Consider the following 22900-nt stretch of genomic DNA (forward strand, 5'->3'; position numbering starts at 1 on the left):
CAACATGGGGGATCGTCGTACCGTCAGCTATGACACACAGACGGCAGACTTCCACTTTATGGGATACTCAACTCCAGTACCTTCTAAGAGGATTGTTTCTGATGGAGAGATTTATGGAGATGTTCGTAGATCGGCTCAGATTAGATCGGGAAGAGCCGTGGCAGCATCGTCTGCTGTCCATGAGTTGGAATCGCCTGGAGATGGTGCCATGGTACTTCCAGAATCCGCCAATGGCATGGGAAGTCACGAAAAAGATGGGATCAATGCATCCATAGGAGACCATGATGAAGGACAATTTCAACCATCGAAATTTCCCTACTACAAGCAGAGACTGGACTCCAATTCCAGCATGAAAACACCATTCGATAACCCAATATCTACCTCCTACTCACCGCCAAAGTCAGCTACAAGTTTCAACTCCAATCCTTTGGGTCTGATCATTGGTGGCTACGCCTACAGTAACAGCTCATTGGAGGTCCCTCCAGGCGACGATAACGATCTGGAAATTACTCGAAATGGTGGGGATTCCATAGGCGAAATTCCCTCGATCAAGCACAAGTATCAACCTAGTATTATTCCTCAACCGCATACAAGACACAGTTCTGAGTCTTCCACAATATCCACTTCATCCACAGCTACTGTGAGCAAAGACAGGCGGTTTGTGCGCTATGCCATGGGTCTGTCAAACAACAATAACTACTCCAAACGGAAGTGGCAGATGCAGCACGTTATACGATGGCTCGATTCCAATGGGTTCAATTCATCGTGGAAAGACACCTTTAGGCGCAACGAAATTTCCGGCAATCGGTTTCTCGAACTTGCTAATTATGAACCCAATTCCATGATATGGCAGCAATTTGGCAAACTCTTGCACTTGGACAATGATCTCAATACGGTTTCCCGATTCATAGGCCTTCTCAAGGCTGAGTGTGAAGCGGATTCAGTTGAAGAAGATGAGACTCTACTTCCCGATTCACCATCAAATTTAAGGTATGAGAGTACCCCAACTCAGCTTATACCTGCTCCCAAAGCTGACAACCGCAAATCTACCCCCATTTTCTTGAAGCATAGCAGCTCAAACTCAATAACATCGTCGTCGTCTTCATCGCCTAACAATTCTCAGATTCCGCTCAAACAGCGACCCTACTCGTATGTGGAACCGGGATCAGGTAAGAACCGTGAGCGAGACATCACATACAAACTATTTCGAAAGCAACACTCTAAAACATCCTCCGATGGTAAGAGCTCCGTCGAAGGTGAACCTAGGTCGTTTTCAATTAACAAAGAGAACACAAAACGTGCATCCTTGCTATACGAAGAAGCATTGAGGTCCGCGGGCGAACCTCTCCAGAAAACCCACACTTGGCAAGGCTACGGACAAGACGGACAATCCAAAAAATCCAAATTCATAAACGCTTTAAAAAAGTACGGCGGTGACCGAGCTGCTGGATTTGTTAAACAGGCTCAGGGATTTGGCGCAAACTCCACTCCACAAGTCCCCACGGTCACTTCATTCGGGAAAGACATGTCATCCAGAAGCATCTACAAGGAAACCCCACCTTACCAGTCAGTGAGATCTGGCGCAAATCAGGAAGATGTTGCACCTCCATCTCGAAAAAACCTGACTGAAACAGCTCAGAGCACCTCTGTCAAATCTGCAGTGTCTCGCATTTCCCAGACGTTTTTCAGTCAGCCCTCTCCACAAGAACCTTCAGCACCAATAGATTCGTCTGAAGACTTGAGCGACTTTTTACCATTGAGAAAATCTACCCACAAGTCTATTCTTGTAACCAGTGACAATGAAAATTTCAAGGTGGTGAACTTTGAACTTACTGGTGCAATAACTAGTGAAACAATCAAGGAAAAGGTGAACAAGGCGCTCGACGTTTTAGCAATAGGAAAGATCACTTACCACTTGACTCAGATTGACTCAGAAGAGGGTCCACCTCTAACGGAAGACCTATTGGTTCACTTTATAGAAAAGGGAAACTTCATGCTTCTCGTTAAGCAAGATGTGGGTGATGAGTCCATCGCCAACACCTATTCAACCACATCGTCAGATACTCGTTCGTTTGAGATCCATGGAAATCATGATGAAAAAGTCTATCCTGCAACACCCCAGTACTTGTTGGGCACTAGTTCAGACCGGCAAGTTGATTACTGGAATTTTAAAGATGAGCAGCAACGTCTCTCCAAGATTAACGAAGCACAGAAGAGCGAAGCAGCAACGAGAAACGACGGGCATGCTCCACATATACCCTTGAAGCTCTCATTTCCAATTCAAAAACGAGAAAAAAGTTCAGGAACAACACCAGCACTCAAGATTAGCATTGATAATTCGACTTCATCGAAACTGGTCCCTCTGTCTTCCGCACTGGAATCCAAGCTGCCAGCGTCGTTCCGTGTCTTGCGAAGAGAGGGTCATGAAATTGATTTCGATAAGCGAAGATTGTCCCCTTATGACTCAAAAGCGCCAAAGTTGATTCGTAATATATACTCCTCGTCGGTGTCAGATACGCTGAAATCACCAGTTTTGGCCACAACAGTCTCAACGCTAAAGGACAATAATAACTCTTCTGTCGAAGTGGAGAAACAAAATAGCATTGTTGCACGGCGAGCAGCGCCCCCACCACCATTGCTGAACAAGAGCAGCTTCAACGGCCACAATCATCTTGGTGTAAGACAAGGAAGCTTGAAGTTACTGCCTGGAATGTCCGATACTTCGATGTCCAGTAACTCTACCATGCTGAGTGAGTGGTCGTTTTCTTTGCCCAGAAAAGCTGCAAGCAAGCGTGTGAATTCGTCCAAGTTACTGCGTAAACCACCAGCTAGTATTGACGTTTTCAAAGAAAATGAAATCTCTTTCGACGATGTGCCGCTGCTCGAGATTTCACAAACAAATTCTGAAGAAGAGTTCTTCGTCAAGCCGATGGAAAGTGACGAATTTTTCATGAAGAGCTTCCAAGCCAACCAAAAATCAGACGGAACTAAGAAGGGAGTTATGCTTAAGGACGAGAGCTTTCAATTTGATGAGTCATGGAAACAAGTCGACAATGTTCCTATGGATGTTCGGCCCCCTGTTGAGGAAGTGTACCGAAATCTTGAGAAATACTTTCCGAACACCAATTTGGACAAACCTATCATTGAAGCAGATCCCGTTTCTCCACTAGTCAAGGACCCAATGAAAGAGCGAATGACCATTTCACGCACATTTTCCAATGCTAACTTGTCTCCAGACATTCCTACGAATAACAGCGACGATGTATATTACGATGAGCCCGGTTCAGGAAACTCTCTCGCGATCAGGAGAATGAAAACTATTCGGGTTGTTGCCAATGAGGCCCATAGGAAACGGCTCGAGAGAAAGAGGCTCTCCAAGAGAGGCTACAGGAACGTCGAAAACGACTCAAAAGGTGGTAATGCTCTTGCACGATCAAACACAAAAATGTGGGGACAGAAAGTATTTGAGGTTACATCGACAGAAATTGAAAAAGGATTTGTGTCCAAGATTAAGAACAATAATGGAGAATTTGAGGAGTTTGCTTGGATTAAGGGTGAGCTTATAGGCCGTGGTTCTTTTGGTTCCGTATACTTGGCATTGAATGTGACTACTGGAGAAATGCTAGCGGTGAAGCAAGTTGTGCTTTCAAAAATAGCCACCAATTTGGACGGTATAAATGCCCTTCATAAGGAAGTGGAGACGATGAAGGACTTGGACCATGAAAACATTGTGCAATACTTGGGATTCGAAAGACAGGGCCGAATCTACAGTTTGTTCCTCGAGTATGTTGGAGGAGGTTCGATAGCCTCTTGCATGAAATTCTATGGTGGCTTTGAGGAACCACTTATTAGGTTTATTTGCCGACAAGTGTTGCGAGGGCTTGAATACTTGCACTCCAATGGGATTCTTCATCGTGATTTGAAAGCAGATAACTTGCTTTTGGAAATCGACGGAACCTGCAAAATATCAGATTTCGGTATATCCAAGCGATCAAAAGATATTTACACAAATAACGCAGACATGTCCATGCAAGGTTCTGTGTTCTGGATGGCACCAGAGGTGATAGACAGCATAGTTGAGGACAAGAAAAAGGGTTATAGTGCCAAGGTGGATGTGTGGTCTTTGGGGTGTGTGGTCTTGGAGATGTTTGCCGGGCATCGGCCATGGTCCAACGAGGCAGTTGTAAGTGCAATCTACAAGATTGGAAAGACCAAGCTGGCACCGCCAATACCGCGAGATATTGACCATTTGATTTCAACTCATGCCAAAAGCTTCATCAACCAGTGTTTCACCATCGATGCCGAGAAGCGGCCTACAGCTCACCAATTGTTGCAGCATCCATTTATTGAGGAGGATCCAGAGTTCAAGTTTGAACGCACCCGGTTAGCCCAGAACATCAGGTACAATGCTCGACGCAGTAGTCTTGGACGGGAATAACTTTTATAGGGTAAATCTATGTACAATTAGGTGGACGATTCACGTCAACTTTAATTCGTTTATCATCAAGATTGTCTGATACGGTTGCACAGGAAACGTCTTACGGCGTCTACAACGCTGTTTCTTCCGGTAGACTTCGTAGTATGGTTCTTTGGTGATTTCTACCACGTTCGCTCGAAGATCAACCCATTCTTTCGGTAAACCTTTTTTGTCATTATATGTGTATTCTGGTGATCCCACCGTGATTATGTCACTGAGGCGTAGCTGGTCGCCCACCTCGGCACCCTTGAGTTTGAAAGGAAGCACGACTCGATCTCCCTTGGTGACCAAATAGGGCATATTGTGGAGCCGGAAAACGGCATACAAATTTGTGGCAGCAGAATTGAACTTGAGAATCAGAAGGGGTGATTTATGAGATGCGGTGGCCACGGACAGCATTCTGATGGCGTTAAGCGGCCTGGAAAACGCCTGCAGTGCCGTTTTGGCTACCCCAAATCTGAACATGGCACTTCAACTTTATTCAAACTTTTCGCACAGTTAACGGAAATTGTGGTGAGAGCGGTGCGCACACGACGATTCAAATTTTTTTGCTGCACCGCACTCGAAAACCTCGACGGCGGTACGGACGGAGACACTAGGACACGGCCCCTATCCATACGCCGGTAATTGTGGTTCTCCTGAGACTCTCCTTTCTTTGAGCGCAGCCTGGCGTCCCGATAATTATGTCTGGGTCCTTTTGGAAATTCAGTAATGGTTTCACGTCGCTTTCTAACATCTCGTCCTTGATCGAGAGCCATGTTTCTGACGATGAACACGGCAAGGGAAAGCCCCGTGAAGTGCTTCTCAAGCTTCTCGACGAGTCTGACTTGCTCCAGGAACTTCTTGCCAACAATTCCATGTTGTTGGAGTTTTTACGTACAAATGAGGTGCTCGAACTACTTGTCGAATTGGTGGTCAACGAGGGTCAGTTGGATGTTTCAGATCAGCTTGCGGAACTCGATATAAAGGAACAACCAGAGGAAACCGAGAAGGATGCTAAACATGAATCGCAAGCCAAAAATGACGCCAAAACTAATGACGATATGAGGAGCGACGACGACGATGACGATGATAATGAAGACAAACAACAGGACGAAGAAACAGAAGAGGAGCGCCGAAGCCGCCACGCCGCGCTTGCGGCCGAGATATTGAGTGCAGATGTGTGGTCGCTCACCGATACTGTCATGGACTCTACTGCCAACCTCAATAAGCTTTGGTCGGTTCTCGACAGCGTCAAGCCTCTTTCCATCAACTTGTCGACATATTTCATGAAGATTATGGAGCATCTTTTGGACATGAAGTGCGACGAAATGGTCACCTATCTCATCGAAAACCAACCACGATTGGTGGAAAAGTTCATTCGTCACCTCTCCAATCCTCCACTTATGGACTTCCTCCTCAAACTCATTTCCACCGATAAACCCGACAACTCGACTGGCATCATTGATTTTTTGCAAAAACAGAACCTCATAACCCATTTGATAGATGCTCTTGACATCGATGACATCAACGACAATGATGCTGAGCTTGCGCTTGTGAGACAACTGTCGGCTGCAGACTTTCTTAAAGCTTTAATCACGATATCAGCAAACTCCACCACTGACAGCTCGACAATCGGACCCAACGAACTTACTCGTGAGCTTGTATCATACGACCAAATGGAGAAGCTATGTACCATAATGTTAAAAGGAGGCTATGCATTGGCCAATGGTGTGGGTATCATCATAGAAATTATTCGTAAGAATAATTCCGATTATGATGCACTTCCTGTGTTATATATAACGCTCGAAAGTCACCCTCCCACTGGTCGTGACCCTATTTATTTGGGCCACTTGCTACAGATATTTGGTGGTAAAATCGACCAATTTAATAAGCTCCTAGTTACTAACCGGGAAGCATCCAAACTCAAAACTCCTTTCGGTGAAATCGAACCCTTAGGATTCGAAAGATTCAAGATTTGCGAGCTAGTTGCTGAATTGTTGCATTGTTCAAACATGGCTCTACTCAACGATAACAAGGGTTACAATGTGGTGAAACAACGTGACGAGCTTCGAATGAAAATGAAAGAATACGATCCTATCAGCTTCAAGTACAATGAGGTGATTGCCTTGCCCACCGAAGACAAGCAAGAATCAGAGTCCAACCATAATAGTGACGAGGAGTTTGGGAACGACACTATCGACTCATTTAATTCCAGATCTCAAAGTGACGGAGACTCAATTTTCCATGGTGCAAATTCAGACGAAAACGAGCCACACGCCAACGCTAATTTGACTGAAGAACAAATTAGAGAAAATCCTGTAATTGGGGATTTTTTGAAAGTATCTTTACTCGACACTCGCATAATTTCGAGTATCCTTGCAATGTTCTTCAAGTTCCCATGGAATAACTTCTTGCATAATGTTGTATTTGATATTGTTCAGCAGGTATTGAACGGCTCTATGGATATAGGGTTCAACAAATTCTTAGCCATTGATTTGTTTGATCACAGCGCAATTACTGACAAAATCATCGAGGGCCAGAAGTTGTGCAGCGATTTTGAAGAGAGCAACAAAGGGTTACGTTTGGGCTACATGGGTCACTTGACATTGATCGCCGAAGAAGTTGTCAAGTTTATTCAAGTATACCCAGTCAATACTTTAAGCGAATTGATTGACAAGAAGGTTGAGGACGAAGTATGGGAAGAATATGTTAACCATGTTTTGTACGATACAAGGGAGAAGTACAATGCCATTTTGGGTGGAGGAGATGATGATGATGATGCAAGCAATACATTTGAACAAGAGACAGATTTTGTTCATGACTACAAGCCAGGACTTGTTCTTGACCCTAACACCGACCATGACATCGGACATCTTGATGCGTCAGAAGACGCCAACAAAGGCGATTCCGAGTCGGAAGACGATGATGATCACTTCACGAACTACATGTCTGAGCAATTAACCAACACCGCCACTGCCGACTTGGGAGTTCCTGGAGAAGAAGATCCGTATATAGATCCCAACGACGATGGACTTTCATACAAAAAGTCGAATTCGTTTTATGACAATGATGGGGTTCCACGTCATTTAAACAAGACGGAGGATGTGGAGTTGTTGAGCGAGAGCTCGACTTCGAGCTCATCGTCGGATGACGAGGACCTTATCTTTGATGATGATCATGATGATAATGACAAGGGCACAAACAATTTGACTAGAGCAGCCAGCAAGGGTTAGTTGATGCTTTTAATCTATATTCCATTTTTTCTCGTTATTATGTACTTATGGTACTCTTGCGACCTTCTCTCTCCAATGGTGGAAGCACCAGATCGACTTGGTGCGGAGGTTTGGGGACTCCACCCATGAGGCCCTTCCTGAGAGCCAAACCGGAATCACGCTCTTCCACGCCGTAAAATTCGTCTCTTATGGGATGCATCAAGACAGTGTTGTTTTTGCTTATAGTGATGATTGAGTTTGTAGGCACGCAAATCCAGTCTCCACGCTCAAACGTGAGTGGTTCACTTGCTACAAAAACCACATCCTGAGATCTGTTAAGACGCTCCATCTTGAAGAGACCAGGCTCGTACTCGTAGAAGCGCAGACCGGTGCTAAAATGGAGCGAAGCAGCCTCGTCGGTCTTTGAGGTGACATAGCGACTAACCACCACCAGCAGCCCATCGGTTACAGCAAAGTTAAGAAGGGAAGGTTCTGTGGTGATAGCCAACTGCCACTCTTTGATAGTTGTGATTGTCTGTAACAAGGCGTCACGAAGTGTTTCGTGGGGCACCTCACTGGCGCCTGGAGTGTGACCCATATGTTTCAAGACATGCAAGAAGAGTGCAAAGCAGCACTCGGAGTCTGTAGAACCCTGAATATGAAGAAAGAATTCGTCATCTATATAGCTGATGAGTTTCTTTTTGATCTGCTCAAAGCACAGAATTCCTCCGTTATGCATAAACATGATATTTCCGTACGAAAACGGATGGCAGTTTGTCTCTGACAAAACACCCTGAGTCGATGCCCTGACATGACCAAACACCAACCTGGATTCCGTACACCGGGAAAGATTATTGAGGTTCACGTTGTTCCATGCGGGCGTAATTGCCTTGAATATACATGGAGCATGCTTGGAAGTATAGTATCCGACACCAAATCCATCACCATTGATGGGGTTTCTCATATCGAGACGTAACCTAGAATCAAAGGATTGGTTGATTATAGAATGTGCAGGTTTTGTAAGTAGATCAGAAAGCACCATGGGGTCACGGCCCTTGTATATCATGAAGCGGCACATGGTGATGCTGTGCTTGTATGTGAAGTGGTTGTATTTGCTAAGAGTATTTACAGTATTATTTGAGTGCGCGAAATATGGCTGGGACTGCGTCGGGTCAATGGAGATAAGCCTGCGCGGCCGCACTACGGAGCCGATTGCTCCACCTTCTTATTTGCCCCATTCTTCAATTGCATCATGTCGCTTTTCAGAACCCTTCAGAACTCCCCTGCTACCATCACCATCTTCCACAATCCCAAGTTGCGGACTCTGGGCCACTTTATACCATCATTTGGAACAGGCTTATCATCACTATGGAGAAAGCAAGGACCTGTTTCTTGTTGATTTGATGACCAACAAGATGCCCACGTACGACCAGTTTCTCACCATCGCCCAGGCGTGCTTGAAGGATGATACCAGCAAAACCGTGTTGCGCAATTGCTTCCCGTTCATGTATGACCTGAAGAGTATCCACCACGAAGAGCCTCGGAGTGTCACCAAAAAACTGCCCGTGGGCACCGACTTGGAAAAAATGGAGGAGAGACTGGTGGGGATAAAGATGTTCAGCGAGAAGGAATATGCCATGATTTACGACGCCTACAACAAGGCAGTGGAGGAAAAAGATATACCCGAGGAAGACATATTTCGCAGTCCTCTTGTGGTGGATTGGGACCAGTCGCTTATCGCTGGGGACGAGACCACGTTGGCTGCGATATTGGACAAGTATAAGAAGTGAAAACAAACAAAGAAGCTAAAATGAACGAAAAAGCGAAAAATAAGCTTGGGAACTTTGGCGGTTGTCCCTGCGTAAATAGTTAGTGTATGCCTTATTGTCAAAAAATCGGTATCCTGAATCCTTTAAATTCGCGGGCCGAGTTCCAAGTCGCAGATCGGCATTGTAAATGCGATGGTTCTCAACTCATAAATTCGCGTGCACATCTCTGAAGTGGCTCGCAAGAATTATAAGCTCGCAATCATCGATTAACAAAGTCACCGCAGCTTGAATCAAATTCGCTACCACAAGTCAGGTCAGTTATCTTTGAATCCCTAAACCAACTGTCACGTAAGTGATTTCTTTCATCTTAGACTGTCATTAATCTTCATAATGATGGACAAGTTCTCAATTTGAATTAAAGAGATTACGGTGATTCTATTCACGAGGAGGTTCAATTCCGATTATAACACATATCGTATCGACTGTGTGATTCCTTTAAAGATGTGACTTTTTTGTCTTCAATATTTTGAAAGGAAGGCATCTATATGCATCGCCAAGCACCATACCCCTCACTTTCCTGCTTGAGCTCGTAAGTGATCTGCATTACAATTAGTAAAGCCGTTGCCGATAAGTGCGTGGAACCACCTTAACGCCGAAATTGAGCATATAAATTGACCTGGATCAGCTTGCTTTAATCAACATGCCTAAAACTGCTTTCATCTTGATTGACATTCAAAATGACTATTTTGAGGGTGGATTATACCCGTTAGTTGATATCAATCGCGCAGCTGATAATTCAGCCAAGCTTTTGCAAGAATTAAGAAAGTTACCAGACCAATTCCATATCATTCATGTTCGCCATGAGTTTACTGGAGAGGCTAAGGATGCTCCCTTTTTCGGAAAAGATACATCCGGGTCTCAGATTCATGAGAAGGTAAAACCCAACTCGGATGAACTAGTCATTTTCAAGAATCATCCCAACTCGTTCATTGAGACAAATTTGAAATCAGAGCTCGATAATAACGGGATTAAGGACGTGGTTATTGTGGGAGCCATGGCGCACATATGCATACAGGGTACTACCAGAGCCGCTGCAGAATTGGGATACAATGCAACCGTGATCACTGATGCAGTTGCTGCTCGTGATTTGGAGTATGGAGGAGTTACTACCCCCGCAAAACAAGTTTCAGCTGCAGTGTTTGCTACTTTGGCGTTTGGATATGCAAAATTAACCACCACGGAGGAGTTTTTAGCCGCATTAAAATAGGTTTATCTGTTATGTGTTGTGATTTTTGTGTTTTGATTAATAAAAATACCGAAAATCATTCAAAATTACTAAGGCTGTCTCTCTCTTTCTGACGCTGATATATTGAGTCTTATATAAAAGAAGTAAACTGGTACAAGTATTTCAGGTCAGGATAACACTTCATGATGCAATATAAACAGCTGCAACACTCAAATGGAATTTTGTTTGTTGGCATAGTGCTATTTAATCAATTTGCAGTTATAATACCTGCATATGGAAAGACGAACATACGGCAAGAATCAGCATTGCTCAACCAAAGTTTCCTGTTCGGTCTAAATAAATAACCTTCTGAAGGTATTAAGTTACATATGGCTTCTTCTGGAAATTGTGAACTTCCTATTTATGGGTACAAACAATTGTTAAATTATTAACCGATCACGTCATGATATCCTTCACCGTGGGTGTAGTGTTGTGTGAGTTATGTGAAATACACTGATACTATATTGGTGATATAGGGTCTTTCATCTGTGTAGTTTTATTACCGATCTAGACAAACCAAATGAAAAGCGATACAAATGATGTAAGGCACAAACCAATAAAGACTAAGCACACATAAGCCAAAAATCTTAAGTTCCTAAGTTGAAAGGCCATGATTGCGGGGAGTGTCCATATTGCAGTAATGATCACATGAAAAGCTGCAGAACCGAACCAGATATAATCCGGAATCCTTACATTAACATTTTCTCTTCGAAAGGTGACGGGAAGAAACCAGCCAAAACCTAACAGGAAAATAGTAAACAAAAGTAACAGACAAAGCATAATTAGCATACCTCTGTCCCCTTCTTCTTCAGTTGAATTTTCCCCCACGGTTTCTTCAGTCATTCCTTCCCCCACAGTTTCTTCAGTCACTTTTTTTTCCATTTTGATCCAATTATCAGAGGTGAGGTGCGCTGCAAAGCTCAGGTTTAAGTAAACGCCAAACTAAGAGTCGTGAAAGAAAGTGGAAGCTTTTTATACCAGGTCAAAACATCTTAAAATTACTATCGCACAACTGACTCTGCTATCTTTTCTACCCAATATCTTATACTTTCCGCTTCCTTCATTTTCCTTATTCTTTCTGTTTCATGCTCTTCTCAATTATTTCCTTATACTTTCTATTTCAATACTCGTACCCACTTAAAGACCCCAATCCTTAGGAACTGGAACCGAGAACAAATCTTGCCCCCTAATTCCATACTTTTGTCAATGTAGGGTACTTTTTTTCCTTTCAACGATAGGTATACACTGATACTATATTGGTGATATAGCGTCTTTCTGTGAGGTATGATCCTATGAACTATCACGTAGCCGTAGACTTGAAGGTCGTTCTGTTTGAGACTAACAGTACGTAAAGTACAAATATCAAGATAAACATATTCAATTTCACTGACCAGCTGCTAATATCATTGGTATATAATGTAAAGCGAAGAACATTCGTAGTTGTATTACCGATCCCGACAGAACCAAATGAGAAGAAATACAGATATTGTAAGGCAAAAACCAAGACACAGCAAGCACCACCAAACCCCAGTTTTCGACTCTCTTGTTGAGTCCTTATCTTGAAAGTCAACGATTGTGAAGCCTGTCCATAATGCAGTACTGATCACATGAAAAGCTGCAGAACTGAGCCAGATATAATCCGGAATCCTTACATTATCATTTTTTGTTTGAAAGATGTAGGGAAGAAGAAAGCCCGAACCTAACGGGAAAATAGTCAAAAAAAGTAATATACAGGACAAAATATCCAGAGTTTTGGTCCTTTCTCCTTTAGCCATTCTTTCCACATCAGTTTCTTCAGTCACGTTTTCTTCCATTGTGATCAACTTATCAGAGGTGCGCTGCAAAGTTCAGGTTCAAGTAAACGTATTGGACAAATAATCTGCCAAACCTAAAGCGTGAAAAAAAGTCGTACTTCTTATAGCAGGTCAAATGCACCTGAAAATGACTATCGCGGAGTCCAGCTTACTTCTGCTGTCTTTATACTCAATTATATCCTTGTACTTTCCATTTTTTCATTCTCTTTTCAGTTTTTTCTGGACCTTCTTTGTCTTTTTCTTTCTCGTCTTATCAGTACACCGGTACACCAGGATTAAAAATGAAGGCACGATCCAGATGATCGGATCCCGATCCCGATCATGCAAGACTAAATAGAATCCTCGCGTCAATGGTAATAAAAAAGTTGTCAAAGTTGTCTGTTGTCTGATTTTTCCGGTGTTTGCTTACTGAATAAGTCTGAGAGTTGAGAGATCAACAAGAGTCTAAAAGGGACACACCGTAAAAAGTGTCCAGTTTATAAGTCTGTTGATATGACTTCCATACCAGAATATCAAGTTTATAAACTAACGTTCAATCCAAAACACCCAGGATAAGGCAGACAGAACATGTCTTGCACTTCGCATTTTAGCTCGTGGGTATTAGAATGATTTGACAAGCTGTTTGTGACAAACAGTACGTGGGTATCATATATATTAATAGAGCTAAACACATTCAAGCTAAGGAGAGCAAATGATTGATACCCACATATTTAGCTCAATTCCTGGCCCATCTTATGAATTTCTCGGCCCATTCTGTTAATTGCCCGACAGTCCATGAAAAGCCCCCGCCACACAATGCGCAAAAAGTCCGAACGTTTACGAACTCAGCAGTATCTGGTGAAATGCCGCTAGCAATTATAATCAGCGATAAAACCAAACATTTAGATATAGTTGGATTTTCTTGCCGTGAAAAGCACTCATAGGCGATATAATGTACCGGTGCGGACAAACTAAGAGTCAAAATGCTCCATAAAAGTTCTTTGACTGGGTCTTTGCGTCGATAGGAAGCGAATGCGCCAAGCGCCCGTTGCAATGTAAGATACCCACAAATCAGTTCCAAAGAGTAGCTGCACTTTGTCGAAATTTTTCTAAACGCTTTAGCTTCGGGTAACTCCACCGCAACTATAAGAATGATCACAGTACTCACGACCCGAGCAAAAAGAAGGGGAAACAGGGTTGAACACAGGTTTTTCAGTGTTTTGGGCTTAGCTTCGGGCGTAGTTCCTATGTCCATTTCCTCCATTGGTCGAGAAGGCTGTTCATCCATTCGAGGTGTAAACACTCCCCTTCCAATCACTTCCCTTAGTTGTCGATTCTCTTCCCTTAGTTGTCGATACTCTTCATTACGTTGTCGATTCTCTTCCCTTAGTTGTCTAAACCTTTCTACCATTTGTTGTGGAGTAATTCCTTCCAATTGGAGTGGATTCAATTCTCTCTCAAGTTGGCTAAGCCATTCTACCGCTTGTTGCGGAGTCATTCCTTCCAGTTGGAGTGGATTCAGCTCTCCCACTTCTTGTGGAGGTGTCAGTTCGTGCATTGTTGGTGTTGACATGATCACAAATGAAGTCAAGTACAAATGCGAATTTTGCAACCGCTTTATGAGCCGCGACCAGATTACGGACCGATCACGTGATGATATCCTTCACCGTGGGTGTAGTGTTGTGTGAGTTATGTGAAATCCACACTACACTATATTGGTGATATAGCGTCTTTCGAATAGGTATCCGATCCCCAAACATCGATGGAAATCTTCTTAGATACAATCGATTTATTATAGATTTCTATCCTAACCTGCGACTGGAACTCTGGCTGCGAATTCAAAAGCTTCAGAATGCGGTTCTGTATGCCTTATTGTCTGCCGCACATGCAAGTCGCTCTTTTGCTATGAACCGGTACCTCGTTCTCTACAACGGTGTATCTGCCGCATTATGGACCTATGTTCTTGGGCGTGCGTTCCAAGATGCCTACGGATACTTGACCAACAACCAACAATCTTTTTATGGGAAATCAATGCCATTAGCGGTGATGGAAGCGCTCTTGCTGCATACCCCACCCCACCATTTTCTTGTTTTGCTTCAATTCTTCAATGCTGTGTTTGAAACAGGCCATACTGTGTTGGGTTTGGTTCCCTCGCCATTGACTACGGTGCTCTTGCAATTTGCTGCCAGATTGTTCATCACCCATGGAATTACTCTCACTCTTCCGTATGCACCTGGAAACTTCCACCCTGCTTATTTGGGCCTTAGTTTTTCTTGGGCGATCACAGAAGTGACTCGCTACAGCTACTACGTTGTCAAGTTGGTCAATGGCCACGCCCCACGCTGGTTTACTTGGCTTCGCTATTCCTTGTTCATCGTTCTTTACCCCATGGGGTTGGTGTGCGAAGCTACTGTGGTTTACCTGTCGCTTGTAGTTGCCCTTGATAACTACTACTGGTTCTTGGTATTTGGTTTGACTATGTACGTTCCGGGGTTCTTGTCCCTATACTCCTACATGTGGCGCCAGCGGAGGAAGATACTCGGCGGTAAATTAAACGAACCGAAAATCAATTCTCAATAAATGAAATTTCAATCGCGAATTTCTCATTTTCTTTTCATGTCTCACCCCAACAAATGGCTCATAGCCTATAATTCCATCTCCGCTTCATTGTGGACCATTGTGCTCTTCAACACCATCTTCTTGGGCGCCTCTCTTGGCCAGCCTCTTTTGTTTGACAAAACCAACAAAATTACCACCGCAATTCAAACCTTGGCCGTGGTGGAAATCTACAACTCATTGGTAGGAAACGTTAAGTCTCCTATCTTCACCACAACCACCCAAGTCTTTTCCAGGTTGCTCATCGTGTGGGGAATATGCCAGGCTTTACCCAACTCGCCAGCTAACTCCCATTGGTGTTACATCACCTTGTCGTTGTCTTGGTCCATCACCGAAATTATTCGTTACTCGTACTACGCTACCAACTTGGCGGGTCCCGTTCCTCAATGGTTGACGTGGTTGAGATACACCACCTTCTACGTGTTGTATCCTACTGGGGTGTCGTCGGAAATTTCCATGATTTACTTGTCGTTGAACGAAGCCAGTGCTGTGTTGGGCGACTGGTATAAATGGACCCTCATCGCCATTATTTGCACCTACCCACCTGGTTTCTACATGTTGTACACCTACATGATCAAGCAGAGAAAGAAGGTATTGGGCACCAAGAAAAAGTTGCAATGATTATGTATGTCTCAAGTCTTCTAGCCAGTTAATAAGACGCTCGCAGTAGTCGACAATGGTGTCGTCTTCCACAAACTCAAAGTTGTCCTTGGAGGCAGTGGAAAACATTCCCCGAGCCTTTGTGCTCTTCTTATTCTGCTCAAATACCACTCTCATCTTGCTTCGTATATACACCGAATCGTGCTTGTTGCACAATCCGTTTATGACTTTGGTGATGAGATGATTTGGAATGTACTGGTACCACCGCAAGTTCCAGCTCACCAACTTGAGTATGATGAGTAGAACAAAGTCTAAAGTAAGGTAATTCTCTTCCAAGTCAGAAACGAATACCTCATAAGCGTTGCCATACAGCTGCAAGATCAACTTGCGCGAGTAAACTTCATGGGTATAGGAGTCGCCCATGGAGTTTTCACTCAAAACCAACTCGTAGTAGATTTCAAGAAGCTTGACCGTCGCAAAGTAATCAAAATCTCCATTGGCAGACGTAGCAATGACACTCGTAATTAAGGCACTGATGGACTCCTTCAAGTTATACTTTATGGACCATCCAAGTAATCCCATCATTTCCCATTCTAAAGCACTGTGCTGCTGCTCACGATTGCGGTGTGAAAGCGTCATAAGCGTACGCAAGTCTTCGTACAAGACAAAAAACATCTTATCGAGCCATGGTGAGCAGGCAACGAGGTTCGAGCCTTCCAGCTCACCAACTACAAAATCGGTACTCAGGAGGGCCGACGAGATGAAGAGTGATTCTTTGCGTCTGACCAAGTTATCCCATCCATCCACAGCCACCATCATAGTAAGTAAGTCGTAGCATCGTCCCCAAGTGGATATCGTCTCGAAATTGAGAATAGACAGCGAAGGAATACCTGCTGATTGTGCCGACAATGCTATCTTCGAGGCAGCAGGACCAGTGACCTTGGTAAGATTGGAATCAACAGTGGATAGTGTTCTTGCGGAACAGTTCATGAGCGGCGACTGGTAGAATTGATACCCATTGAAAGGGTGCCTTGATTGGGGATTGAACAAGAAATAGTCATTCCAAAGTTTGCTAATTGATCCTTCTTCAACTAGGCGATCGCCCTTCTTTTGGTTCTGTGCCAAAAGTCTCGAATAACTTGAAAGTTTCACTTGAGGAGTTGGAAAGTAAGCCTTGAATGTCTGTTCTGATATGGGTTCGGAGCGGGTCGCTAGGCGCCCTATAAAAGTGGTGGAAAAGAAGTCACGTACACCACAGATATCATCCAAGTGTCCTTGCTTTTGGTTGGTAATTAATGGAATGTTGTTTAAGATGAGAAGCGCTTTGCTGAATTTTTTCTGCAAGATATAGCACACCACGAGAGAATACCAGCTCTCAAAATCTAATGGAAGGATCTCCACTCCCTTCTGGGCCATGAGCAGAGCTGTGTCGTAATTTCCTTTTGAGATCAAGTACCTGATTTGCTCTTGTAAAAGAAGAGCACCAGTGGTGGTTAGTAAGCCTGAACCGGTCAAGCTTTGATGGAGATCGATAACGAATTGGTTCTCCAGGACCGAGTTGTTATGCAAACTTAGTAATCTTAGTACAATTACCTTCCAGTTTTCGTCAGACAGACCGTACTGAATGGCAATTTGATCGGCTGCAAATTGAGCGACAGCACCGCTCGGTTCAAATTGACACAACCTTATTAATGCATCTGTCAAGCTGTTATTATAGAAGTTGATCTTATTGTCTTTGTTATTACATCCAGTGGGTTTCCCATAAGTAGCTGGACATGGAGTCATCAATCCACGGGGAAGAAAAGGTATCAATGTCCGGATGGCATTTTGAATCGCCTCGTTTGATCGAAGATGGTGGGGAAAACTAACGAGACCTGTCAATTGGTTTGCTGGGTTGTCTAAGTGATTAAACAACCTTATTATCAGCGATGCAGTCAATTCTTGCCAGAAAAGAGGTTGAATTTCCAGAACAGTGTCAACGGTGAATGAGCAAGATTTCCTTATCCGACTGCCCTGCAGATCTGGAATTATGTGGAAACTCTTGTCTATGTTTATGGGATTCTTGGTATTAAAGCCCGTGAGATACAAAATGTACCGAGTCCGAAGTTCTGCTTTGGCAAATATGTTGTACAGGCAAAAAGTCACCACCATCTCTTTCTTCGAGCTGAACTCACTCGTCATATCTCGTTTCCAGTTGTAGACCTCTTCTGTACGTTTTATCCCCACAATTGAGCAAATATAGGCCTCAATTGCCGAGATTCCTGAAGTAAAATCAAGTCCATTGGCATAGTGGTAAAAGCCGACGTAACCGTCGTCATCTCGTTGATCCAACTTATTTTCGTCGGCGGAAAAGTCATGGTTCAAGTACTGAGACGATCTTGTACTGAAACACCTGCCCCAATGGAACAAATCAGGCAATCCATTGGTAGGTTCTGATCCAATTGAACCTTGGAAAGTCGTTCGCAGTCCTAAGGTTTGTCCAAACTTTCGTTCTCGAATAGATGGCGTTACCACTTCTTCAGGCGATTCATCCTCTAACGATGTAGTTGAACCGTATGGTGATACAAAGGGTATGGATGTTGCTGACAGGTTATGGCGGTGGTGTGGAGGTCGGGACATGGAGTAGTTATGGTGAGAATTGCAACTTTTTTCTTGTGTAGAATGTAGAGCTACATACAGGAGATGTGGAACACTTTTACCAAGATGCTACTTTTTATTATGCCCATAACTTACGATACGTCCTCGATGAATCCAGATGCCTTTCCCACCTTATTCGGCTCGAGCCGGCTGGCCAATTGGTCAATTACAGAGAATATTGTCTCCGGATTCTTGAAATCAATTCCTTCGTTTCCGCCAAGAATCTGTCTCATTTGAAGACTAGCAACACAATGCTCGATCCGGGTCACAATATGCATAAAGAGACGAACCACGTCCTCTTCAGAAGCATCAAATCGCTCGGAAATGTTGTTGAGGGTCTCAGGGCCTTCGGGATTGACCATATTTTGACTGTTGAGTCGTGAGCATATAGACTCCAACTTGAGCGAAATGGTACGTAAACCAAAAATGGCGTCAACAGGTAATGCTCCAACAATCCTGCCCATTGTCTTGTTCTCTTCTTCTTGTGTGAGTGTGTTTTGGAATAATGTAAACCGCTCTTCAAGGTCTTTGGGAATCGCCAACGTGACGAAGTCTGGAGTTTCCAATCCTTTCAAACGTCTCTCGCCCAACTCGTAGAACGCAGTTCCTGTCACTTGCAAAGATGCTATTTCTCGTTCGATGATCTCACCTGCTCTGACGTTTCCATGATAAGCATCTGAAATAGTGGTCCGTCCGGCAGCTATGTCATCATGTATCTTGTTAAGAGTATTCAACTCACGAAGGAAATCTGAACTCATGGCAATTTGTCCACCATCTGCAATTGCACTGATCCGCGAAGCACGGTTCACCATGGGACCAAAATAGTCCATTCTTCGGGTGACCACATCAAGCTCACATACCGGAGAGCCCCAATGAACACCCATTCTCACCGACAATCCCCGGAAGATCACATGTCCCTTTGCATCAACAACTTCACGACACTGTTTGGTCTCTAAGATTTCAGCGGGCCAATCTGCGTCAAGAAGCTGTTGCTGAACGTAGAAACACCAAAGAAGCGCAGACGTGGGAGACGGAAACGAAACCATAAAAGCATCACCTTCCGTCTTGACTTCGTACCCTCCAACAATTCTCAATTGTCTTCTCATTTTGTCGTTGTGAATCTTGATCGCCGACCTCATAGCCACGGGATTGGCATCCCACAACAAGGTGGAGCTCTTAATATCGGTGAAAACTAATGCCACCTCACCTACTGGCGGTTCGATTTCAGCCTCCAATCTTCTGGAAGTAGAGTCACTGCCAAATACTTGACTTCTGTCTCTTCTTCTCTTGGAGAAGACATCACCTTCTCGGCTCAAGTTGTGATACAAGGCATTCGAGCCGAACTTCAGCTTGGGCTTTTGCTCTCCCAAAGTGATCACTGTCACCGAAATCTTGTCACTTGCTCCGTAACATATGGCGTAGTCACGAAGCTTTTGTGCTGCAATCATCGGATCCTCTTTTTCTTGTCGCAAAATATCCACGGCAAGCTCATATGAAATATAATCCCACAATATTTTTGTCGCCAAGACGATCATGTCGTCGGCAGTGGTAATGTCGATTTCCTTTATGTCGGGTCCCGAGTGAGTATGAGGTAAGAAATTGAAGAAACCAATTCCTCGCGATACTGGTAATTTACCATCGAGAGCTCCGTCACCGGTAACATATCCTCCTGCAGCTCTGATACGTTCAAACTCTGGTCTGTTTGTGGGATAATGCTTGTTCGTTAATAGTAAATGTGTACCGTTCTTCCTTGTCAATAAAGTTTCAACATCTCCAACGTTGGCAGTGTACAACTTTTTGTTTTTGATGTAAATGATAGACATACAGCAGCCAGCATCGCCGTCTTCGTTCAAGTTGAGGTCTGAGAATGTCGAGTTCATCAGGGGAGTACCAGTGAAATGATTACTCTTCTTCGCTATCAAAACCCCGTTTATCTCTTTGTTCATCTGAAGAAAAGCACGACGAATGGCATCGTTCACTGATTCATTGGCCTTAAGTTTGTTCAATTCCTCGGTAAACCGAGGAACAAATGTAGTCCTTGCCAAGTACGATATACGGTGACCAACATGTGGTTTACCGTGCTTGCCATCAAAGCAGCAAATTAAGACTTCGTTTTCGTTTCCTCGGAACTTTTGCAAGAAAATGTCCCTCGTTGACACATGCTCACGGCCTCCCATGCAATCAGAAACTCCATAGCCTATATTGTCAAGCTCCGACGCAGTTGTTCTGATTCGCATATCAATGTTCTGATCAGGAACAGAGGTGCTTGTCAAAGTTACATCAATGAGACCGAGAACCTTAAGCTTCTTCAACACCAACAAACTGTCAAAATCCTCCTTTGTTTCAGGGTTCTTTATGTGACTTTGCTTGATTTCGAATCTCTTATTTCCTGAAAAGTTGAGGTACTTGAGATTGGTATTTGAATGCCAATTCCAATCATAGGGCCAATTCGAGATATTGTACTTGAGTTGATTCGAACCAACATCCAAGTGAGCTAATTGCTTGAGATTACTCAACTCTGCAGGCAATGAAGCCAACTTGTTGTTGTTAAGAAAGAGTAATTTCAAGTGGACCAATGCTTCTAAATCATCAGCGGGAAGATTTGTGAGTTCATTTCCAGACAAATACAAATCGTTGAGCTTGCTTAGACGCCTTAAAGCCCCTTCAGGAATCTCAAGCAAGTCATTGTAGGATGCATTCAAAGACTTGAGTTCAATCAAGAAAGAAATGGAGTCAAAGCAATCTTGACTCAACCTATTGTCTGCCACAGTAAGAACGAGCAATGAATCTGCCAATGAACTAGGACGCCTAGAGTCATCCTCCGTCGAGCTTTCCGCTTCTTGATCAACTGCACGATAATTCAGAAAATCGACCGAAGAAGATATCTTCTTTGCAACACTCAAAGGTGGTTTGGGAAATGAGCTTAAAGCGTTAGATGATATATTGAGTACGCTCAAAGAGCTCAAATTCCATATCTCTTCAGGCAAACTCTCCAAAGTGTTCGAATGCAAGTCGAGGTATTGTAAAGATTTCAAATCACCGATGCTTGGTGGTAAAACTTGCAAGTTGTTTCCATAAAGTGATAAATGCGAAAGTTTCGACAAGCTTCCAAGTTGAGGAGGTAAGTTGACCAAATGGTTTTTGTCTAACACTAGCTTTTCAACATTAGGGATTTTAGTTAAAAAGTCTGAGGGAATTGAAGTGATTTTTGCCTTGGACAAGTCAAGAACTGTGAGTAATGGCAGAAGATATTCAAACTGCAAATTTGTAATTGGATTACGATCAAAATGAAGCAAGCGCAAGCTCTCCATCTTGTCGTTAAACGTAGAAACATAGTTTTTTGATGCATAGGCAACTTCTAAGTGGGGAAGTCGTCCAATAACATCGACATTTGTAATCATGTTATATCTTATGTCCAAACGCTTCAAGGATTTCAAAGCTTCGAAGTGTCGGGGCAAGGCTTTGCTCAATTTGTTGGTACAAAGGTTAAGTTTCACCAAATTTACCAATTTGGAAACGGATTCGGGAATCTCGCTCAAGTCATTGTAAGAAAGATCTAACTCTTGTAAGTTGACCAACTCACTGATTGGTTCCGGGTACGCATTAAAGTAGTTGGATGAGAGATTCAACTGCTTCAAATTCACAAGCTTTCCAAATGACTTGGGAAGCGAGCGTAATTGGTTCGAGTTCAAACGAAGTTTTGTGAGGTTGCTAAGGACACCAAATTTTGCGGGCAACTCGTCCAAAAAATTCTTTTCCATATCAAGATAAGTCAACTTTGTCGCCTCCAAAAAGTTCATTGGAAACTTAGAGCATCCATTAACCGAAAAGATAATGCTGGTCAAGTTATTGCATGATTGAATGAAATCCAATGGTATGTAGATTGCTGGGTTATCGGAAGCATTCAATTTTTCAATCTCATAAGTATGCTGATGGAATTTGATGGGTATACTCTTGAGCTTTAAGCCCGAGATGTCAACGTCAATGTAGTCCTTTGACTTGAGGGCTTCTTCTTCATGAGTAAAGTTACGCAAATTGATATTCTCAACGACAAACTTGCAAATAAATGAAAGATCTTCTCGGCCAATAATACGCAAGTTGTCATTTTCGACGTATCCTGACAACATGAGGAGACCCATCTGAATTTTAAGTGGTTTTTCAAAAGATTCTAGGACTTTCACGCAGTTGCCAACATATACACTCAACTGATAGTTGGCTACCGACTCCAAAAAGAATTTCCTTTGAACTATGGTGATAAGTTCTGTAGTGGTGGTCTCTAGAGGACATAAGATGGTGGTGAAAGTATTGTCCTCTTTGAAAACTCGAATAATATGATTTGGGCCCTTAGTAAGGTTTTTGGGGTCTGATTGAGGAGGCACGACATGGGAATATTGGTGGCTACCGTAAAGCACAGGCAAGCTCGACAGTGTTTCGGCCACATCTGACTGCGGTGTGGTTTGTTCTTGTACCACATCATCATCATCTTCTTCCTCAGCAATGGGTTGATCTTCACCTACCATAGGTGCTGG

The 22900-nt window shown here is 43.5% G+C and overlaps 12 protein-coding genes across 12 annotated transcripts; 7 read left to right on the forward strand and 5 right to left on the reverse strand. All coding sequences in view use genetic code 12, as the record gives it.

The window, feature by feature from the left end:
• Positions 1 to 4: 4 nt before the first annotated feature.
• On the forward strand, positions 5 to 4438 carry BCK1 (mitogen-activated protein kinase kinase kinase; the record flags this gene model as incomplete). The annotated part of the gene is made up of 1 exon (XM_001484469.1): positions 5 to 4438. One exon carries the CDS (start codon positions 5 to 7, stop codon positions 4436 to 4438), a length of 4434 nt encoding a protein of 1477 aa, XP_001484519.2.
• Positions 4439 to 4477: 39 nt separating this feature from the next.
• On the reverse strand, positions 4478 to 4942 carry PGUG_03901 (mitochondrial 54S ribosomal protein bL21m; the record flags this gene model as incomplete). Its single annotated transcript, XM_001484470.1, has 1 exon — positions 4478 to 4942. The coding sequence occupies one exon, from the start codon at positions 4940 to 4942 to the stop codon at positions 4478 to 4480; it is 465 nt and encodes a 154-aa protein (XP_001484520.2).
• A 218-nt stretch (positions 4943 to 5160) lies between these two features.
• PGUG_03902 (uncharacterized protein) lies at positions 5161 to 7692 on the forward strand (the record flags this gene model as incomplete). The annotated part of the gene is made up of 1 exon (XM_001484471.1): positions 5161 to 7692. The coding sequence occupies one exon, from the start codon at positions 5161 to 5163 to the stop codon at positions 7690 to 7692; it is 2532 nt and encodes an 843-aa protein (XP_001484521.2).
• Positions 7693 to 7729: 37 nt separating this feature from the next.
• DUG3 (glutamine amidotransferase subunit) lies at positions 7730 to 8749 on the reverse strand (the record flags this gene model as incomplete). The annotated part of the gene is made up of 1 exon (XM_001484473.1): positions 7730 to 8749. The coding sequence occupies one exon, from the start codon at positions 8747 to 8749 to the stop codon at positions 7730 to 7732; it is 1020 nt and encodes a 339-aa protein (XP_001484523.2).
• PGUG_03904 (uncharacterized protein) lies at positions 8622 to 9461 on the forward strand (the record flags this gene model as incomplete). The annotated part of the gene is made up of 1 exon (XM_001484472.1): positions 8622 to 9461. The coding sequence occupies one exon, from the start codon at positions 8622 to 8624 to the stop codon at positions 9459 to 9461; it is 840 nt and encodes a 279-aa protein (XP_001484522.2).
• A 679-nt stretch (positions 9462 to 10140) lies between these two features.
• Positions 10141 to 10707, forward strand: PGUG_03905 (cysteine hydrolase family protein; the record flags this gene model as incomplete). The annotated part of the gene is made up of 1 exon (XM_001484474.1): positions 10141 to 10707. One exon carries the CDS (start codon positions 10141 to 10143, stop codon positions 10705 to 10707), a length of 567 nt encoding a protein of 188 aa, XP_001484524.1.
• Positions 10708 to 13254: 2547 nt separating this feature from the next.
• PGUG_03906 (uncharacterized protein) lies at positions 13255 to 14091 on the reverse strand (the record flags this gene model as incomplete). The annotated part of the gene is made up of 1 exon (XM_001484476.1): positions 13255 to 14091. One exon carries the CDS (start codon positions 14089 to 14091, stop codon positions 13255 to 13257), a length of 837 nt encoding a protein of 278 aa, XP_001484526.2.
• PGUG_03907 (uncharacterized protein) lies at positions 13670 to 14206 on the forward strand (the record flags this gene model as incomplete). The annotated part of the gene is made up of 1 exon (XM_001484475.1): positions 13670 to 14206. One exon carries the CDS (start codon positions 13670 to 13672, stop codon positions 14204 to 14206), a length of 537 nt encoding a protein of 178 aa, XP_001484525.1.
• A 217-nt stretch (positions 14207 to 14423) lies between these two features.
• PGUG_03908 (uncharacterized protein) lies at positions 14424 to 15098 on the forward strand (the record flags this gene model as incomplete). The annotated part of the gene is made up of 1 exon (XM_001484477.1): positions 14424 to 15098. One exon carries the CDS (start codon positions 14424 to 14426, stop codon positions 15096 to 15098), a length of 675 nt encoding a protein of 224 aa, XP_001484527.2.
• Positions 15099 to 15755, forward strand: PGUG_03909 (enoyl-CoA hydratase; the record flags this gene model as incomplete). Its single annotated transcript, XM_001484478.1, has 1 exon — positions 15099 to 15755. The coding sequence occupies one exon, from the start codon at positions 15099 to 15101 to the stop codon at positions 15753 to 15755; it is 657 nt and encodes a 218-aa protein (XP_001484528.1).
• On the reverse strand, positions 15756 to 18353 carry CHS6 (Chs6p; the record flags this gene model as incomplete). The annotated part of the gene is made up of 1 exon (XM_001484479.1): positions 15756 to 18353. One exon carries the CDS (start codon positions 18351 to 18353, stop codon positions 15756 to 15758), a length of 2598 nt encoding a protein of 865 aa, XP_001484529.2.
• A 110-nt stretch (positions 18354 to 18463) lies between these two features.
• CYR1 (adenylate cyclase) lies at positions 18464 to 22891 on the reverse strand (the record flags this gene model as incomplete). The annotated part of the gene is made up of 1 exon (XM_001484480.1): positions 18464 to 22891. The coding sequence occupies one exon, from the start codon at positions 22889 to 22891 to the stop codon at positions 18464 to 18466; it is 4428 nt and encodes a 1475-aa protein (XP_001484530.2).
• Positions 22892 to 22900: the final 9 nt, after the last annotated feature.

The sequence above is a fragment of the Meyerozyma guilliermondii genome, genomic scaffold (genome assembly GCF_000149425.1).
Source record: "Meyerozyma guilliermondii ATCC 6260 scaffold_4 genomic scaffold, whole genome shotgun sequence".
In the NCBI taxonomy this organism is placed as follows: Eukaryota; Fungi; Ascomycota; class Pichiomycetes; order Serinales; family Debaryomycetaceae; genus Meyerozyma; species Meyerozyma guilliermondii.